We start from the raw sequence: 21,342 nt of genomic DNA, 5'->3' as shown, positions 1-21,342 counted from the left end.
TCAATGTTATGTATGTATTTAGTTTTGTAATTTAAGACACAGACATTTATGGTTTGTGGGGAAACATAAATATCACAAATTTTATAAAGGATGTGTATGTTAATGTATTTTTTGTCGTGCAATTTTAATTTATTATAAAATGAGAGAAATGTGAAAATTTACTATTTTAATATTTAATTCGGAGACACATTGGTAAATGAAATACTCCACAAGACATTAATGTATAGGTTTCAGAAGTCTAATTTACAAAAACTCTTGATAATGTCATTATTAACTTTCCTTATTGTGCCATATACTTGTACGGCTGGATAAACATCATGGGGAACAAAGTAACAGGTGGGCTGAAGCTGTTTTTATTTATTAAAAACCAAAAAGGAGGAAAACGTTTTCTAACCTGTCAGTGATACGTTAATTTCATTGATACGTGTCTATAAAAACTAATTGTTTTGTTAAATTTGTTTCATCCTAGAAAAGTGATCCTCCCTTCCAACTAAAGCTTCCTCCAAAGGCTTTTCGACCAGATAAGGAAATGGATCCAGAATATGAAGAAAAGATGGTAAGTATTTTGTTACTGTGATAACAGACAGTTAAACTTCTCCTGGCATAATTTCTGTGTAAATGGCTTGGGAGCACAATAGCAGGAAGCAACACATTTTACTGACAGGATGTGAAGAAGAAAGTTAAAAAAGGGAGAGAATGAGGAAATTGTCAGTCGCTATTCTTTATGAAATTCCTCTGTGCCTGTGTTCTGCCACTCACAGCTCTTTGATTTTATTTCATTCTACTTCCAAATGGCAAAAAATGAAAATGGTTGAACTGATAAAATGCCGTAATAGGTCTCAATAGTATTCCTTCTTAAAGGGAACCCACGATTCCCCATTTAAAAGCACGGGATTTATCCTTGACTTTTTTCCTACTTAGAAGAACAGGTATTTTTTTTTTATACCCAACATTCTTGAACGTTTGCACTTTTTTACTGTCTACCACAGTTGGTGCTCTCTGTAAAAATAAGTTGCATTACCCCTGTCTTAGGGTTCATGGTATAAGTATAAGGTTCTGTTTGAAAATAATTGGAGCACCAATTTTGAAATCAGGGTCAAGTGCCGACTTGGATTGTCCCTTTAAGATTCAACATCAAAAGTAACAGCAGAGACATACAGAAACTATATATGAACAATATGGTAGCACACCTAATTAAGTGCGATAACTTTACAATGTCTAGACCAAATTGGTTAGACATTGAAAAATCAGATCTCTGTGATATTGAACCTCTATTTCTCTGGTGGTGCGACAGTGAATTTTTAAAAAATATAAGATCTACAATCCGATGAACAATACAATGATTTACATTGTTAAGCACTTGAAAATAAAATACAGAACAAAACACATATGATTAAATGCTCCATTAATAAGCTTAAAACTTTACATAAAGGATATAAATATCCAAGAATGGGAAAATTGTGGAATAGTAAGAATAGCGGAACTTTTAAACAATAATAAAATATTGTCATTTCCAATATTACAGTCTAAATATAACCTCCCTTCGATGGAAATATTTAACTATTTAAGAATAAAATCCTTTACTATGGGAAAAGTCCTCTCGGAAACTTCTCCAATTGACCAGTTCGTAGAATCCCATTATAAAAAAAAAATTGCATCCAGATTTAATCAATTCTTAAGAAGTCAAAGGCAAATAGATAAAGCGCCAGCAATGAATAAATGGGAGCAAGAACTTCATTTTTCATCCTCGGTTGAGGACTGGTTGTTGGGTTTACAAGCAGTAAAAAGATATATACATGGGGTGAGTATACAGGAAATGTACTTCAAACTAGTATACCGCTGGTACTTGGTGCCTACTCGCCTTCATAGATTTCAACCCACACTCCTACCAGATTGTTGGAGATGTGGCAGGGAGTTAGGTTCATTCTCCCACATCTGGTGGGACTGTGAGGAGTTGAAACCTATGAAATTAATCTTAGCGGAATTGGTAGACTTTATGTTTGAGATTCGGACTGTGATTACGCCTCAAATGTTTTTGTTTCATCTAGATCTGCCAAAAAGTAATATAAAACTAAAAATTCCTTTGATTCACATCTGTATGGCAATAAAAATAGTTATGGCTAGAAATTGGAGAAATATGGGTGCGTTAAACTCATAGGCGTGCGCACGGGGTGTGCCGGGTGTGCCTGGGCACACCCTAATCACACCCCCGTGCTGCACTACCTCTGGGCAGACTAACATGTCGGGTCCTCGGTCTATGACCGAGGACCCGACACAGGAGGGGGCCCGGCGGCTTGCCCACAATGCCGCCGGGTGCGAGGCCCCTCCTGGCCGTCTGCCCTGATCCTCAGTCTGCAGCTCCGCCGGGAGTGAGCTGCAGACTGCGGTGTCTCGCGATCTCCAGCCTGTCAGAGCGTTGCCGCGGCAACGCCCTGACTGGAGATCGCGAGACTCACCATGTGGTCTGCAGCTCACTCCCGGCGGAGCTGCAGACTGAAGAGAGAGGGCGCCCACTGGACCACCAGGGCAGGTATTTAAACCCCCCCTCTGCCCCCTGTCACTCACTGCCCCCCCACCCTGCCTCTGCCCCCATACCCCCCTAACCCCTGTCACTACCCCCCTAACCCCTGCCACTACCCCCCTAACCCCTGTCACTACCCCTCTAACCCCTGCCACTACCCCTCTAACCCCTGCCACTACCCCCCTAACCCCTGTCACTAGCCCTCTAACCCCTGTCACTACCTCTCTACCCCCAACCCCTGTCACTACCCCCATAACCCCTGCCACTACCCCTCTAACCCCTGTCACTACCCCCCTAACCCCTGTCACTAGCCCTCTAACCCCTGTCACTACCCCCCTAACCCCTGTCACTACCCTCCTAACCCCTGTCACTACCCCCTAACCCCTGTCACTACCCCTCTACCCCCTGTCACTACTCCCATAACCCCTGTCACTACACCTCTACCCCCCTAACCCCTGTCACTACCCCCCTAACCCCTGTCACTACCCCTCTAACTCCCTAACCCCTGTCACTACCCCCCTAACCCCTGTCACTACCTCCCTAACCCCTGTCACTACCCCCCTAACCCCTGTCACTACCCCCCTAACCCCTGTCACTACCCCCCTAACCCCTGTCACTAGCCCTCTAACCCCTGTCACTACCTCTCTACCCCCAACCCCTGTCACTACCCCCCTAACCCCTCTCACTACCCCCCTAACCCCTGTCACTACCCCTCTACCACCTGTCACTACTCCCATAACCCCTGTCACTACACCTCTACCCCCCTAACCCCTGTCACTACCCCCCTAACCCCTGTCACTACCCCCCTAACCTCTGTCACTACCCCTCTAACCCCTGTCACTACCCCCCTAACCCCTGTCACTACCCCCCTAACCCCTGTCACTACCCCCTATCCCCTGTCACTACCCCTCTTACCCCTGTCACTACCCCCTAACCCCTGTCACTACCCCCCTAACCCCTGTCACTACCCCCTAACCCCTGTCACTACCCCTCTAACCCCTGTCACTACCCCTCTACCCCCCTAACCCCTGTCACTACCCCCCTAACCCCTGTCACTACCCCTCTAACCCCTGTCACTACCCCCCTAACCCCTGTCACTACCCCCCTAACCCCTGTCACTACCCCCTATCCCCTGTCACTACCCCTCTTACCCCTGTCACTACCCCCTAACCCCTGTCACTACCCCCCTAACCCCTGTCACTACCCCCTAACCCCTGTCACTACCCCTCTAACCCCTGTCACTACCCCTCTACCCCCCTAACCCCTGTCACTACCCCTCTAACCCCTGCCACTACCCCTCTAACCCCCGTCACTACCCCCCTAACCCCTGTCACTAGCCCTCTAACCCCTGTCACTACCCCCCTAACCCCTGTCACTACCCTCCTAACCCCTGTCACTACCCCCTAACCCCTGTCACTACCCCTCTACCCCCTGTCACTACTCCCATAACCCCTGTCACTACACCTCTACCCCCCTAACCCCTGTCACTACCCCCCTAACCCCTGTCACTACCCCTCTAACTCCCTAACCCCTGTCACTACCCCCCTAACCCCTGTCACTACCTCTCTAACCCCTGTCACTACCCCCCTAATCCCTGTCACTACCCCTCTAACCCCCTAACCCCTGTCACTACCCCCCTAACCCCTGTCACTACCCCTCTAACCCCTGTCACTACCCCCCTAACCCCTGTCACTACCCCCCTAACCCCTGTCACTAGCCCTCTAACCCCTGTCACTACCTCTCTACCCCCAACCCCTGTCACTACCCCCTTAACCCCTGTCACTACCCCTCTACCACCTGTCACTACTCCCATAACCCCTGTCACTACACCTCTACCCCCCTAACCCCTGTCACTACCCCCCTAACCCCTGTCACTACCCCCCTAACCTCTGTCACTACCCCTCTAACCCCTGTCACTACCCCCCTAACCCCTGTCACTACCCCCCTAACCCCTGTCACTACCCCCTATCCCCTGTCACTACCCCTCTAACCCCTGTCACTACCCCCTAACCCCTGTCACTACCCCTCTAACCCCTAACCCCTGTCACTACCCCCCTAACCCCTGTCACTACCCCTCTAACCCCTGTCACTGCCCCTCTACCCCCCTAACCCCTGTCACTACCCCTCTACCCCCCTAACCCCTGTCACTAACCGTCTACCCCCGCTACCTCCTGTCACTGCCCCTTCACCCCCCTACCTCCTGTCCCACTACCCCCCAACCCCTGTTGCTGCCCCTCCACCCTCCTAACCCCTGTCGCCCACACAGTGCACCCCTCACAATCATACACATTGTACCCCACACACACTGAATCCCTCACAATTACACAAACTGTACCCCTTACAATTACATACACTGTACCCCTCGCAATCACACACACTGCACCCCTTACACGCTGCACCACTCACAATCACACACACTGCACTGCTCACAATCACACACACACTGCACCGCTCACAATCACACACACTGCACCTACGTATATTTGTATATATATATATATATGTATATATATGTATATATGTGTGTGTGTGTATGTATGTATGTATGTGTATGTGTATATAAAAATACATATACACGCGGCGTGTGTGTTTGTGCTTTAGGGTACACACCCTAATGCAACAGGCTGCGCACGCCTATGGTTAAACTGGCATGATATATGTACACAGATAGACTACCAACGCAGCATGGAAGCTGGGATAGCTCTAAACAAGATATCTAGAGAAAAATATAATGAAATCTGGGTCCCTTGGGTTAGATATATTAACCATAAAACTCAAACCCCCCCACCCCCCTATAGATAGCTACCCGTAGGCAGTAGTGAAAATGTGATGTACGGATAAGATGAAATGTATGTATGGTATGTTTGTACGACTGTAGATACAGCAGAAACTGGTTTATGTTTATTGTTTATTCGAAGCACGGTCCTACTGTTATCTACATTTTATCGCAATGTAACTTTTTGTACTGTGTTTAAAATTATAGTTGAAAGCTGTATCTGTACTTGAATGAATTCTTAAAAAACGAAAATAAAGATTTATATATATATATATAAAAAAAAAAGTAGCAGCAGAGGCAATACCTTGAAAGTCATACTTTCTCTGTTTAGGGCCAGCTTAACATTATATAACAATTTATATAAGTGGAACACTTATGATTTATTGTGGGGTGCCCATGCAAAGGGGAGGTTTCTTAACCTCTTGCAAAAATCTGGGGAGTTCAAATGTAGCAGTATATAAGAGTGAGCAGAGCAAAAAAATATAGTGCAGATGGTAATAATATATACATATATATAAGACTGCTGTGATGATCACACTCACATGTGGTGGAGTCAAAATATATGGGCTCACTAAATATGTTGTTGTGCCTTTTCAGGTAATTTGATACCAAACTTTTGCCCAAACCTCCCCTTTGCATAAGCGTTACACTTATATAAATTGTTGTTTTACTTTTTTGGCGAGAGAAGTAAGGTACCCTTCACAAGTGTTTTTAGGCAGATGTGGTTCCTATATTCAAAAAGGGTTCAAAATCCTTGCCTGGAAATTATAGACCTGTGAGCTTAACTTCTGTGGCTGGTAAAATATTTGAAAGGTTATTAAGGGATAATATTCAAGAATTCCTTGAGAAGAATATGGTTATCAGCAAAAATCAGCACGGTTTTATGAAGCACAGGTCATGTCAAACTAACTTGATTGCGTTCTACGAAGAAGTAAGTAGAAGTATAGATCAGGGTGTTGCAGTGGATGTGATCTATTTGGATTTTGCCAAGGCATTTGATACAGTTCCACACAAAAGATTAGTGTTCAAACTCAAGGAAATCGGTCTCGATGAAAATGCTTGTTCTTGGGTAGAACATTGGCTTAAAAACAGAATACAAAGAGTTGTCGTTAATGGTAAATTTTCAAGCTGGACAGAGGTGGCAAGTGGTGTCCCTCAGGGGTCTGTTCTGGGACCCCTTCTATTTAACATTTTTATAAATGATCTTGAAGACAGCATTGAAAGTCATGTTTCAGTGTTTGCAGATGACACAAAACTTTGTAAAATAATACAATGTGAGCAAGATATTACTTTGCTGCAGAAGGATTTAGATAGACTGGAGGACTGGGCATCAAAATGGCAGATGAAATTTAATGTTGAAAAATGCAAAGTTATGCACTTCGGCGTAAAGAATACACAAGCAACGTATACCCTTAATGGAAGCGAATTAGGGATAACAACACACGAAAAGGACTTGGGAATTGTTATAGACAACAAACTATGCAACAATGTGCAATGTCAATCAGCAGTGGCCAAGGCCAGTAAGGTATTGTCATGCATGAAAAAGGGCATTCATTCTCGGGACGAGAATATCATTTTGCCTCTCTATAAATCACTGGTAAGACCACATATTGAATATGCTGTGCAATTTTGGGCACCTGTTCTAAAGAAGGATATCATGGCACTAGAAAAAGTGCAGAGGCGGGCTACAAAATTAATAAAAGGAATGGAACATATCAGCTATGAAGAAAGGTTAACAAATTTAAACCTATTTAGTTTAGAAAAACGTCGCCTGAGAGGGGATATGATAACATTATACAAATATATTCGGGGCCAATACAAACCATTGTGTGGAAATCTATTCACAAACCGGACTTTACATAGGACACGAGGCCATGCGTTTAGACTGGAAGAAAGAAGATTTCGTCTAAGGCAAAGGAAAGGTTTTTTTACTGTAAGAACAATCAGGATGTGGAATTCTCTGCCTGAAGAAGTGGTTTTATCAGAGTCCATACAGATGTTCAAACAGCTACTAGATGCATACTTGCAAAGACAGAATATTCAAGGATATAATCTTTCAATGTAGGGTAATAACTGCTTGATTCAAGGATAAATCTGACTGCCATTCTGGGGTCAATAAGGAATTTTTTGTCCTAGCTTGTTGCAAAATTGTGCTTCAAACTGGGGTTTTTTTTTTTTTTTTTTTTTTCTCTTTTGGATCAACAGCAAAAAACAGGTGTGAGGAAGGCTGAACTTGATGGACGCAAGTCTCTTTTCAGCTATCTAACTATGTAACTATGTAACTATGTAACATTGTGTTGGTGCCTGGAGTGTCCTTTTAACTGGTGCGCAAATAATTCAGGGAAATTATCTTGTTATGTATAATAAATAATCATTATTTTCTACATGTCTCTAGATATCATATCCATAAATAAGGCAATAAATTGGTTGATAATATTGGCAACATTGCACATAGCATCTTTCAGTTTATATATTGTTTTATTAGTTTGATTTAAAATTACATTTCTCTTTGTACTGGGGCCTTTTTTAAAAGGTTGTTGGTGTATACTTGAGGCTGTTATCTTTTGCTGACCTCTAGTGGCAAAGCAATATTATAGCAATTTGGTTAATTACGAAATGGGCAGAATCAATTAAGCAATAGTGTGGGCTCATACTATGCTTACCTTGTATGTTTCTTACAGTAACTGCTGTATGTCTGTAGTGCTAAACCTTTTTTAAATTATTCCCTAAAGTGTGAATTATTTGGAAGCCAAAGTGCAGAATCTGCAAATGTCTTAGTGTCTTCAGTTTAACTATGTTCTGCCTAAAATTGGAATTCACTTGAAACTCCCAACAATTCACTTTTTGGTGTATGTTCTGTCTGTGATAATTCTAACTTAATTGGCAACGTTAAAGTTCTGCTCAAAATGTCATGCATGCTTCAGGCTACCAGTTTAATATTCATTATGATGATGCAAACAAACCAGTTCTTCAATACAACATGAATGTTTATCTTCATAAACAAACAAAGCAATATTCCAGTTATTTACTAGAGGCTGATGCTTATTTTTTTCAAGTTAGGGCAAATTTACTCCCAAATTTTTACTAGCCGGCTTCACAAAACTGTGATACCAGTAAAAAGTTTGACTGCCCCATATGATGCAGCCAGGCCCGGACTGGCCATCGGACACAACGGGCAAATGCCACAATGTCCATGGGCCGAGGCCGGCAGTGGAGGTCACAAGATCTCCCCGGTCGGTCCATGCAGGGCCCGCTCTATCCAACTGCCAGCCTCGCTGTGTTCCATGACAGGCTGGTGGGGAGATCAAAGATCTCCGTCACCGGCCCACAGGTAGGCTAGAGTTCATTCAACAATAGGACCACCAGGGATGGCAGCACGGTCCCCCCTCCCAGGCTAAAGGTAAGAAGGTAGGGGGGATATAATCTTTGTTTTTTTTGTTTTTGTTTTTTTATTAAAAAAAATAAATACATATATATTGGCTTTGAATAAACCCCTTAAGGTAAAATTTCCTGTTGGAAGCCTCCTGGCACCATAACAACTTAATTTAGATGACATTGTGTTGGTGCCTGGAGTGTCCTTTTAACTGGTGCGCAAATAATTCAGGGAAATGATCTTGTTATGTATAATAAATAATCATTATTTTCTACATGTCTCTAGATATCATATCCATAAATAAGGCAATAAATTGGTTGATAATATTGGCAACATTTCACATAGCATCTTTCAGTTTATATATTGTTTTATTAGTTTGATTTAAAATTACATTTCTCTTTGTACTGGGGCCTTTTTTAAAAGGTTGTTGGTGTATACTTGAAGCTGTTATCTTTTGCTGACCTCTAGTGGCAAAGCAATATTATAGCAATTTGGTTAATTACGAAATGGGCAGAATCAATTAAGCAATAGTGTGGGCTCATACTATGCTTACCTTGTATGTTTCTTACGGTAACTGCTGTATGTCTGTAGTGCTAAACCTTTTTTAAATTATTCCCTAATTTACATATGGTACATAATACACTCCTTCGAAGGACTGCCATATATTTTCTGTTTTTTAAAACGTTGAGTAAACATTGTTTTACAAGCAATTGTTAAAGACATGTGTAAAAGTTAACAGGTTAGTCATGCTACGTGTTAAGCAGCTCTGGCTCTCGCTCAGTACATGTCAACATGGTAATGGTAGCTTACGGCACGACAGGTCAAACGCTCTGGGAAAAGTAACTGGTTTCTGCCACAATTTAATAACATTAAACATACTCATATTCACACGAGCTAAACTCCGCTGTAGCATGCTATAGTGATAGGTTACTGCTCCTATTCTAAGGCACGGTGGAGAAGAGGCTAGTTTAGTGCATCATGTGTAGAGCAAGTTAGGTATTCATCTACAGTGTCTGTGATCTATAAGCAGGTTTGTGTTGCCCTAGAAAATAGTACAAGCTAGCAATCCATAACAAGCGTGTTAGGGATGTCAAATGTGTTGTGCAAGATATCATATAGTAAGGCATAAACCTACTGTGCACTCTGGATATAAGGCATAGTTAACAGGTTAGGCTGGCTGTCGGTTTAGGCAGCTTTAGGATACATTGCATGCCTGGTAAAGACAAAAAGGATCCTCATATAAATCTGCTAAAATGCTAGGGCACGCTTATGGAGTTGTCGACATGCTTGGCAGCAAAAAAATAAAAAATAAAAAAAAATAATAAAAATTAAGTAAGAGGTCAGGCCTAGGTAGTGAAATTAGAAAGGCAAACATGACTCTAGGCTTACAGTCTATCATAGTAGTGAGGGAGCGTCCAAAGTCCTGTTCTGTGTCCAAGCTGGTAGTTGGGCTGCGTTCTTTCACCCTATGCCACTGGTGTGTTGTATGAGGTAATCTGCCCTGCGGTCTTGCAGGATGATCATGTAGGTGTTTCGTGGGCCGCATCGGCTCCCACTCCAGCCCCAGGCCTCATGGAAGGTCTGCATCCGTATTCCACAGACTCCGACATGTCGTGCAGCCGGGTCTTCCCCTTCATGGGCGCTACGGAGGACCCCGATGTTGCGCCACCGCCAGCGGCGGGTGGGTCTCCGGCGTCGTGGGCGATGCTGTGGGGGTTTACCCCTCTTGGCCTTCGGCCCAGGTAGGCAGGGAGCCTGGGTGGTGTGTGCTCCAGGCTGGGGTCTGCCCGAGCGGGACACGCTCGGCCCTTTCATCTCGGCTTCTCTCACCTCCCCCTGTAGGCTTCGGTGCTTGCTGCGCCATACGCTGCTCCAAGTGCTGCCAGAAGCGCTGGAATGCTTTGTCTATGCGTCGGAGGGAGCGCTTGATCATGTCGTCGCCATGGCCCGCATCTACAGGCGCTATTCGTGTCGCGGCGTGCATGCTAGGCCCGCATTGTGCTGGGCCTGTGTCTGCGCAGGCTTTTAGGGTGTGAGCGAGAACCTGCTGTCCGTCGATGGGGACCGGGATGCCCCCCGCCGGTCCTAAGGGGGGGGAACAAGGGCCCAGTATCGTGTGTCCAGGCGAGGATGGCTTCGGAGGAGCGGCCGTCTCCTCCGTGCCGGCCATGCTTGTAGGCCGCATACGGTACTCGGGCGATTCTCGCTTCAATTGTGGCATGTTTAGTACCCGTTGATTCGCCCGGGTGTCACCAGTAGTTCAGTGGCCCTTGTGAGTCGAGTACTCGCAGTAATTTGCTGATTTTGTCACTTTATCTGCTAGTGAGTGCAGGAGCTGTGTCCACAGGCATCCACTCAGCTCAGCAGCCAGGCCCCGCCCCCCCTGTCTGTGATAATTCTAACTTAATTGGCAACGTTAAAGTTCTGCTCAAAATGTCATGCATGCTTCAGGCTACCAGTTTAATATTCATTATGATTATGCAAACAAACCAGTTCTTCAATACAACATGAATGTTTATCTTCATAAACAAACAAAGCAATATTCCAGTTATTTACTAGAGGCTGATGCTTATTTTTTTCAAGTTAGGGCAAATTTACTCCCAAATTTTTACTAGCCGGCTTAACAAAGCTGTGATACCAGTAAAAAGTTTGACTGCCCCATATGATGCAGCCAGGCCCGGACTGGCCATCGGACACAACGGGCAAATGCCACAATGTCCATGGGCCGAGGCCGGCAGTGGAGGTCACAAGATCTCCCCGGTCGGTCCATGCAGGGCCCGCTCTATCCAACTGCCAGCCTCGCTGTGTTCCATGACAGGCTGGTGGGGAGATCAAAGATCTCCGTCACCGGCCCACAGGTAGGCTAGAGTTCATTCAACAATAGGACCACCAGGGATGGCAGCACGGTCCCCCCTCCCAGGCTAAAGGTAAGAAAGTAGGGGGGATATAATGCTTGTTTTTTTTGTTTTTGTTTTTTTATTTAAAAAAAATAAATACATATATATTGGCTTTAACCTGCATCGCCCCCAACTCACAATCCCTCCAAACACACACAGCACCCTCACACACACACGCACACACACACATTACCCTCAGACAGCACTTTAACAACACAGCACACACACACGCAGCACCCTCACTCACACACACAGCACTCTCACACACATCACTCTCACACACACTGCACACCTCACACATACACACAGCAGCCACCAACACACTGCACCACACACACACACACACAGGCACAATACTTCCAAACATATATGTGTATATACTATAGAACCCCTCACACACATACTGCACCCTAAACACATTACATTCCCGACACACACTATATCCCTTACCCATCATCTACACATAGCCACACACTAGATCCCTATATACACTCTGAATCCTCTACACACTTACTCGATCACCTATACACACTCTGAGTCCTTTAAACATACACTAGATCCCCTACACACACACACAGTGCACCACCGACACACACACACTTAACATAGTTGCCTTTTTTCCAGGGACACTGGCAGCACAGCTATCAATTACTACCTTGAAAATTTACCACACCCACTGGCGGAACTACCGCGGTCGCTGGGGTCGCAACTGCGACCGGGCCCGCCACTCCAGGGGACCCGGCCGCCCTGTGACCGGGTGCCGGCCACCATGTGTCGCGGACCTGGCTTGCGCAGTAGAACCGTCGGGGCCGCACGTGAATATCCAGTCAGTGCTGCAGCGCTTTAACAGTGCGCCCAGGACCCCTGAGATGACGTCAGCCGCTGGGAGGAAGTGACAGCCCCGGTCACTACTCCCAGCAATCACACAGAGCCCGCGCGGGAGGAAGGAGGAGGGAGTCAGGGCTCAGGCTGAGCCACCACTGGACCCCAGGGAAGTCAAAAGCATTTTGTATATGTGTTTGTATGTGAGCCTGTATGAATGTGTGTTTGTATGTGTGTATGTTGTATGTGTGTTTGTATGTGTGTGTGTCTTTGTGTGTACCTGTATGTGTGTGTCTGTGTGTATGTGTGTGTCTCTGTATATGTGTGTGTGTGTTTATGTGCATGTCTGCATGTGTGGGGAGGGAATGTATGGGAAGGGGAGGATAGAGGTATGGGTCGCGGGGAACGTATGTAAGGGGGAGAATAGAGGTGTTGTGGGGGGACACACACGTATGGGAGTGGGAGTATAGAGGTATGGGGGGATGGCGGGAGGTAGATGTATGGGGGGAAGGGGGTGCCCAGGGCATCTTTCGCACCAGGGGCCTCATAGTTTCTAGTTACGCCTCTGACCACACCAACTGCTGCAAAGCTCCGACCACTATGTCCAACCCACATAATTAATCTCCACCAATTTATAGTGCAGATCAGGGATGTATTTACCACAAGGCAAACAAGGCATTTGCCTAGGGCAGCACTTTCAGGGGGGTGCCAAAAAATGCCACCCCAAGCTCCCAGACAAATGCCTTGTTTGCCTCGTGTCCTTGGGCTGTCCACCTTACTGTGAGTGAGTGAGTGAGTGAGTGTAGCTTTCAGTTTGTGTCTGTGAGTGAGAATGGGTGTGCCTGTGAATGTGTGTCAGTGTGTGTGTGTAATTTTATGTGTATCTGAGAGTGTGTGCCTGTCAGCGAGTGGGTCTGTCAGTGTGTGTCTGTCAGTAAAAGTGTGTGTTGGTTAAACAGTGTGTGCCAATGACTGTGTATCTGTCAGTGAGTGTATATCAGTGCATGTGTCAATGAGGGCATCTGTCTGTCAGTCAAAAAAATGGCCTTGACACGAATTGGGGGGGGCAAATTTAGATTTTGGAGGTGCCCGAATTTAGTTTTGCCTAGGGCAGCACAAATCCAAAATACACCACTGGTGAAGATTACAGGGTCTACTCAATAAAGAGATGATTACAGGGAATTGAGATAAACATAAGGCCAAAGTAGCCGAGTTGGGTACATTTTATCACTTTAATGTGAGTTGGGTATCAGTGGTGACAGTACAAATATAGAAAGACCTTGTGCAGATGTGCTTCAGTCAGAGAGTTGTGTCTACACCATGGCATAGAACATACATTAGTTCACAAAAATAATTATATTGGAGAGTGAATATAGTAAAAAAAAAAAAAAAAGCTGAAAATAGGAAATGAAAGATAAAGAAGGAGAATTTACAGAATCGAATTAAAGAGAGAAATGGGAGCAAAAGGAAAACACATGCACATATTCCATTAGCCCATTTTCATGCCACCAATTCAACATATTAAATGTCTCAGATTGAGGCTTCAGTCACCACTCCACTGCTTCTTATTCTTCAAGTTCCTGGAGTCTGCGGGTATTATACAGAGACCAGCACTATACAGGGAGCACTGACTGTCCCAGCTTATTATACACACAGACCTGTATTATACAGAGAACAGCACTATACAAGGAACACTGACTGTCCCAGGATATTATACACAGACCTGTATTTTACAAAGAGCAGCTCTATATAGGAAGCACTGACTATTCCAGGATATTATACACACAGACCTGTAATATACAGAGAGCAGCACTATGCAGAGAACACTGACTGTCCCGGGATATTATACACACATACCTGTACTATACAGAGAGCAGCACTATACAGGGAGCACTGACTGTCCCAGGATATTATACACACAGACCTGCACTATACAGAGAACAGCACTATACAGGGAGCACTGGCTGTCCCAGGATATTATACACACAGGCCTGTACTATACAGAGAGCAGCACTATACAGGTAGCACTGACTGAGACTGGTGAGTACACACAGGCAGGCTGCTGAAAACACATACACACATACACACACACATAGTGCATACACACAGTACACTGAATACACACAAGCACACACAGAGACTGCCAAATACACATACACACACACATACACACACACACACACACACACACACACAGACTGCTGAATACATCTGCAGCCTGCTAAATGCACACATGCTGCTGAATAACACACACACACAGACTGCTGAATACACACACACACACACAGACGGCTGAATACACACACACACACACACACACACTGCTGAATCCACACAGACTGCAGTGAGGGGTGCTGTGTCTGTAGAGGTGTTGTGTGTGAGAGGTGCAGTGTTTGTGTGTGAGTGGTGCAGTGAGGGAAGAGTGCTGTGTGTGTGGGTGGGAGGGGCACAGTTTGTGACAAGTGCTGTGTTTGTGAGGGGTGCTGAGTGTGTGTGAGGGGTGCTCTGTATGTGTGTCAGAGGTGCTGTGTGTGAGGGTGTTTTGTGTGTCAGGGGTGCTGTGTGTGTGAGATAAATGCTGTGTGTGTGAGAGATGCAGTGTGTGACGGGTGCTGTGTGTGTGTGAGTGGTACTCTATGAGGCATGTAGTGTGTGACTGTTGCTGTGTGTGTCTGTGTATGTGAAGGCGATGTGTGTGTGCTGGGGTGCTGTGTGTTACGGGTGCTGTGTCTGCTTGAGAGGTGCTGTTCCCTGGTGGTCTGGTGGTGTTACAAGCTCACTGATACACACACACACACACACACAAGCTCACTACAGGCAAGCTTACACACACACACAAGCTCACTACAGACAAGCTTACACACACACACATGCTTTCTCACTAGCAGGCACATACACACACACACAAGACTGAGTATAGGAGGCTGTTGCTGGAAGGTCAGGTATCCATTTTCTTCAGCAAGGTCTCCTGCTTAATGTGGGGGTGGAGCTTGATGTCAGGAGGCGGAGTGTGCTTGCATGGGCGGAGCTTACAACATGGGAGCGGAGCCTGCATCCGCGAGGCAGAGCAGGAGCCTGTTTGTCGGGGAAGCTGCTGGGAAATCGGAAGGGAGACTGTCAGTGCTCCCTCTGGCCCCCAGTACCTCTCTATAGCGCCCAGCACCTCTCCACAGCCCCCCACATCTCCCAGCAGCTCTGTCCTGAATTCCGTCGGACTGTAACAGCCTGTTACAGTCTGAGGGAAAATAATAAAAGCGCATGGCTTTAATAATTTCCCAGGTTAGACTCCAGCTTACCAGGACTGTCAAAAATGGGACACTTGGCAACTATGACATGTCATTTCTGACATACACACTCTGGATCTCCTATGCACATACTAGATTCCTTTTACGCAAACACATACTACATTTCTTAAACACAAACTCTCTACAACCCGATACACACACATAAACTACAGCCCGTATGCACACAATCGCTACATCCCCTATACACACTATCAGTGGCGTACACATGACCCATGGGGCCCCGGTGCGAAAATTGATCCGTGGGCCCCCCCCCCCCTTGCGCTTACTCTGCGCGGGCCGGGGCAGCAACACATGGCGGCGGGCACCTGGTCGCAGGGGTTGCGACCGCGGTATGTACGCCACTGCATGCAGATGCACACTCACTTAAAGGACCACTACAGACACCCAGATCACATCAGCTCAATTAAGTGGTCTGGGTGTCAGGTCCTCTAGTTTTAACCCTGCAGCTGAAAGCATAGCAGTTTCAGAGAAACTGTTATGTTTCACTGAGGGTTAATCCAGCCTCTAGTGGCTGTCTCACTGTCAGCCGCTAGAGGCGCTTCCGCCATTTTAAGACACTGAACGTGCATAGGAAAGCATTGAGTAATGCTTTCCTATGGGCGGTTTGAATGCGTGCGCGGCTCTTGCCGTGCATGCGCATTCGGAGCTGAGAGGCGGAGGGATCCCCAGCGCCATGGGAGTCCGGCGCTGGAGAAAGGTAAGTGCTGAAGACACACACACACACACTCTCACGAACAAATGCATACACACTAGCTAACAGACACACACATTTACTGACAAAGACACACTCAGCGGCAGACATACATACACACTCACTTACAAAACATACACTCTCACTGACAAACACACACTCACTAACAGACATCAAACAGACTCACTAACACACACACACACAAACACACTCAGTAACAGACACACACAGTAACACACTCACTGACACTCACTAGCACACACTCTAACACAAACACTCACACTAACACACACACACACTAACGCTCACACACACTAACACACACACACACTAACACTCACTCACTCACACACACACACTAACACTCACTCACACACACACACACTAACACTCACTCTCACACACACACACTAACACTCACTCACACACACACTAACACTTACTCACTCACTCACTCACACACACACACACACACTAACACTCACTCACACACACACACTAACACTCACACGCACTAACACTAACACACACTCACACACTAACACTCACACACACACTAACACTCACACACACACTAACACACACACACACACTAACACTCACACGCACTAACACTAACACATGTTTTTTTTTTATTTAATCCCCCCAGCCTCCTTACCTTTGGAGTGCTGAGGGGATTCCCTGGGGTCCAGTGGTGCTGCTGGGCTCCTGGGGGGGCCGGTCACCCGGCGGGCGGCCGGCTGGTGCGCGAGGGAGCACTCTCCCCTGAGTGCTTCCTCTTCAGCTCCCTCGCGCGCCGCGTACTGATACCGGCGCCGGAAGATGACGTCATCTTCCGGCTCCGGTATCAGTGCGGTGCGCGAGGGAGCTGAAGAGGAAGCACTCAAGGGAGAGTGCTCCCTCGCGCACCAGCCGGCCGCCCGCCGGGTGTAAGCAGGGCCAGCCTCGGGGGGCCCGGAGGTGGCCGGCTCCTGGGCCCCCCAGGAGAAGAGGCTGGCGGAGAGCGTACATACCGGGTCGCAGGGGCGGCCGGGCCCCCTGGTGGGCCGGGCCCGGTCGCAGCCGCGACCCCTGCGACCCTGGTATGTACGCCACTGCACACTATGCCCCCTATACACATACTCTCTACAGCACCTAGACACACATACATTACATTACACCACAAACACAGCATGACTGAAACCAGCCTATTAACACAATACCACACCACAATCAGCTCACTTTACACACACGCAATCCATAAGGTGGCTTCAAACACATGCACAGTAATCATTCCTGGCATTTTTGTCTCCTGGTATCCCATTTATGGATGTCAGGGTACCTGAGGTCTCTACCTCTAAAAGAGGTAGAGACTTAGTAGTTTATCCGTCCAAACGAGCTGTTTCCTTCGTTCCTCGCGGTTCATCCAGTCACTTAAACACCGACCGCGAGGAATCCACATCCTTTTCTAGCGGGACGCTCAATACGTGACGTCATGACGCTATCACGAGCGACCTGTCACTCAAGTGTCCGATATCCAATCGGTACTTGTCAGAGGCGTGATTACCATCCAGAGCCAGGGTATTTAAGCTTACTTCTCACTTCAGCTCATTGCCCTGTCGTGGTTCTAGCTTGTCTAGTCACTCAGTGCTCTGGTATTCTAGTTTGCTCTATTGGTTTTGACTCGGCTTGTTGTACTACCCTGCTCTTCTCTGTTATCCCTTGACTCGGCTTGTCTCTCGCTTATCTGTCTTCTCGTTCCCTCGACCTCGGCTTGTCTCTGTCTATTCTCTATTACTCTCGGTACGTTAGTCCGGCCATTCTAAGGCCCGGTATACGTACCTTTCCACTCTTTGTACTCTGCGTGTTGGATCCCTGTCCCGATCCTGACATTACGACAGGGCCAATGGATCCTGCAGGTACAAACAGTCAGCTTGGTTCTTCTGATCCCAGGTTTGACGCCATGGAGCATAGGATGGATCAGATGGCTCTAGCACTACAGGCACTTTTGTCTCGTGCTAGTAACCCACCTGAGGAGACACGTACTCCTTCTATTTCTCCTGCAGTCTCAGGTCTAGAGGTAGCCACTGTGGGTGCTTCTTCCCGTATTACCCCACCAGTACGTTATGGCGGGTCACCGGAGAAGTGTCGTGGCTTTCTGAACCAGATTAGCATCCATTTCGAATTACAACCCCGCTCTTATCCTACAGATAGAGCGAAGGTTGGATTTGTTATTACTTTACTCATTGAGAAAGCTCTGAGATGGGCCAATCCTTTATGGGAGAATGATAATCCACTAGTCTATAATTATAATGCCTTTGTAGCTGCGTTTAGAAGAACTTTTGACCCTCCTGGTAGAAAGGTCAATGCAGCTAGATTACTGTTGCGCCTTAGACAGGACGATCGAACACTTGTGGATTATGCACTAGAGTTCAGGTCCTTGGCGGCAGAAGTTAAGTGGAACGAACAGGCTTATATAGATGTGTTTCTGAATGGGTTATCAGATGTAATTCTTGACGAGGTCGCTACTAGAGAACTCCCTGAGAATTTGGAGGATTTAATTTCTTTTATATCTCGTATTGATGAACGCCTAAGAGAGAGACAGAACACTCGAGATAGGACCCGTAGACCCTCCTTTAAACTAGCACCTACCTTTCAAAATTCTGAGTTCGAGGACTTACGTATTTCTGAACCTATGCAGATAGGCAGTACTCATCTCACAGAGAGGGAGAGACAGTACAGAAGAAGGGAGGGTTTATGTATGTATTGTGGAGTCAGAGGTCATTTACGCCTAAATTGTCCTAATCGTTCGGGAAACGCTCGCACCTAAGTTTCTCTAGAGGACAGGCCTTGGGTGTTTCTACTTTGTCCTCTATTCACAACTACAAAGAGTTCAGGCTTCTGTTACCCGTTTCTTTAAAGTGGGAAAAGGGAGTAGTCAAGACTATGGCACTAATCGATTCTGGAGCTGCTGAGAGTTTTATAGATCAGGGTTTTGCTGCCAAGCATGCTATTCCATCCCAGTTAAAAGAGACACCACTGGCTGTTGAGGCCATCGATGGTAGACCGTTACTTGAGCCTGTCATTTTCCGTGAGACCATACCGATTAACTTAACTGCTGGCATCCTACATAGAGAGGACATATCCTTACTGCTCATTTCGTCTCCGTCTATTCCCATAGTCCTGGGGTACTCCTGGTTGAGGAGACATAACCCTATTATTAATTGGGAGTCAGGGGAGATAGTTTCATGGGGACAGAATTGTCAAGAGAAATGCTTGCGGAAGGTCTCACCTCTCTGCTTAACCAACACCGCGACTAACTCTGACAATCCTACAGAGACACAAATTCCGTCTCAGTATATAGATTTAAAGGCAGTGTTTGACAAAAAGAAAGCCGATACCTTACCCCCACACAGGTCCTTTGATTGCAAAATTAACCTACTCCCTGGTACCATGCCGCCCAGAAGTCATGTATACCCGTTATCTACGAAAGAGAACTCAGTTCTAGAGGAGTATATTCACGAAAATTTAGACAAGGGATTCATTAGGAGGTCCTCCTCTCCTGCCGGGGCTGGATTTTTTTTTGTTAAAAAGAAGGATGGTTCTTTAAGACCTTGTATTGATTATCGAGGCCTAAATAAGATAACCATTAAGAATGCCTACCCGATTCCCTTGATCACCGAACTCTTCGATCGTTTGAAGGGTTCTACAATTTTCACCAAGTTAGATCTCAGAGGGGCATATAACTTGGTGAGAATCCAGCAGGGACATGAGTGGATGACGGCATTCAATACTCGATATGGCCACTATGAATATACTGTCATGCCTTTTGGGTTATGCAATGCACCAGCTGTATTCCAGGATCTGATAAATGAGATTCTTAGGGAATTTCAGCAGGATTGCGTCATTGTATACCTAGATGATATACTCATACATTCTAGTGAGATTGAGACTCATCACAAGCAAGTCAGGAGGGTTTTGCACAAGCTTCTCCAGCATGGCTTATACTGCAAGTTGGAGAAATGTAGCTTTGATCAAACCCAGGTAACCTTTCTCGGCTATGTGATCTCGGGGGAGGGATTTAAGATGGATCCGGATAAGCTCCAGTCCATTCTAGAGTGGCCTTTACCCAAAGGTCTTAAAGCCGTACAGAGATTTATTGGTTTTTCTAATTATTATAGGCGCTTTATTAAGGGTTATTCTTCAATTATCGCACCTATCACCAATATGACCAAACAGGGGGCTGATACTAAGAATTGGACTACTGAAGCTCTTCTTGCGTTCAAAACTCTCAAGGAACTTTTCGCTTCTGCTCCAATTTTAGTTCACCCCGACACTTCTCTGCCTTTTCTACTTGAGGTAGACGCATCAGAGACTGGTTTAGGTGCTGTTCTATCTCAAAGGTTGGGTGTTGATAAACCATTGCATCCATGTGGATTTTTCTCTAAAAAATTGTCTGGTACAGAGAGCAGATATGACATTGGTGACAGAGAATTACTAGCGGTTATCAAGGCTTTGAAAGAGTGGAGACATTTATTGGAAGGTACATTACATCCTGTTACCATTCTAACGGACCACAAAAATTTGTCTTATATCGGAGAGGCCAAGCGTTTGTCCTCCAGGCAGGCTCGTTGGTCGTTATTTCTTACCCATTTCAATTACGTTCTGACTTACAGACCTGGGTCAAAAAATTCTAAAGCCGATGCGCTATCTCGCCAATATGAGCCTTCTGCTTCAGTTGAACCACTTTTGTCCTCCATTGTACCCAAATGCAATATTATTGCTAATACCAGTCTCAAAATCCATTCTCCGCTACTTGACCAGATCTTGAAGTCACAACATCTGGCACCCGGAAACACTCCTGAGGGAAGAAACTTTGTTCCCCCTGAACTCCAACTGGAGCTCTTACAATGTTTTCACGAAAGTAAAGTAGCTGGCCATCCTGGTATTCGCAAGACATACTCTCTGATATCCAAGG

At 46.0% G+C, this 21,342-nt stretch overlaps 1 protein-coding gene across 1 annotated transcript in view; it reads left to right on the top strand.

The window, feature by feature from the left end:
* SMARCA1 (SWI/SNF related, matrix associated, actin dependent regulator of chromatin, subfamily a, member 1) overlaps positions 1–21,342 on the top strand; it is a 208,483-nt gene that overhangs the window by 51,957 nt on the left and 135,184 nt on the right. Inside the window, exon 2 of the mRNA XM_063432114.1 lies at positions 470–556. Coding sequence (XP_063288184.1) covers positions 470–556 — 87 coding nt within the window. The remainder of the gene's footprint in view (positions 1–469; positions 557–21,342) is intronic.

Source organism: Pelobates fuscus, chromosome 9 (genome assembly GCF_036172605.1).
Source record: "Pelobates fuscus isolate aPelFus1 chromosome 9, aPelFus1.pri, whole genome shotgun sequence".
NCBI lineage: Eukaryota > Metazoa > Chordata > Amphibia > Anura > Pelobatidae > Pelobates > Pelobates fuscus.
This window is presented reverse-complemented; position numbering and strand designations above follow the sequence as displayed.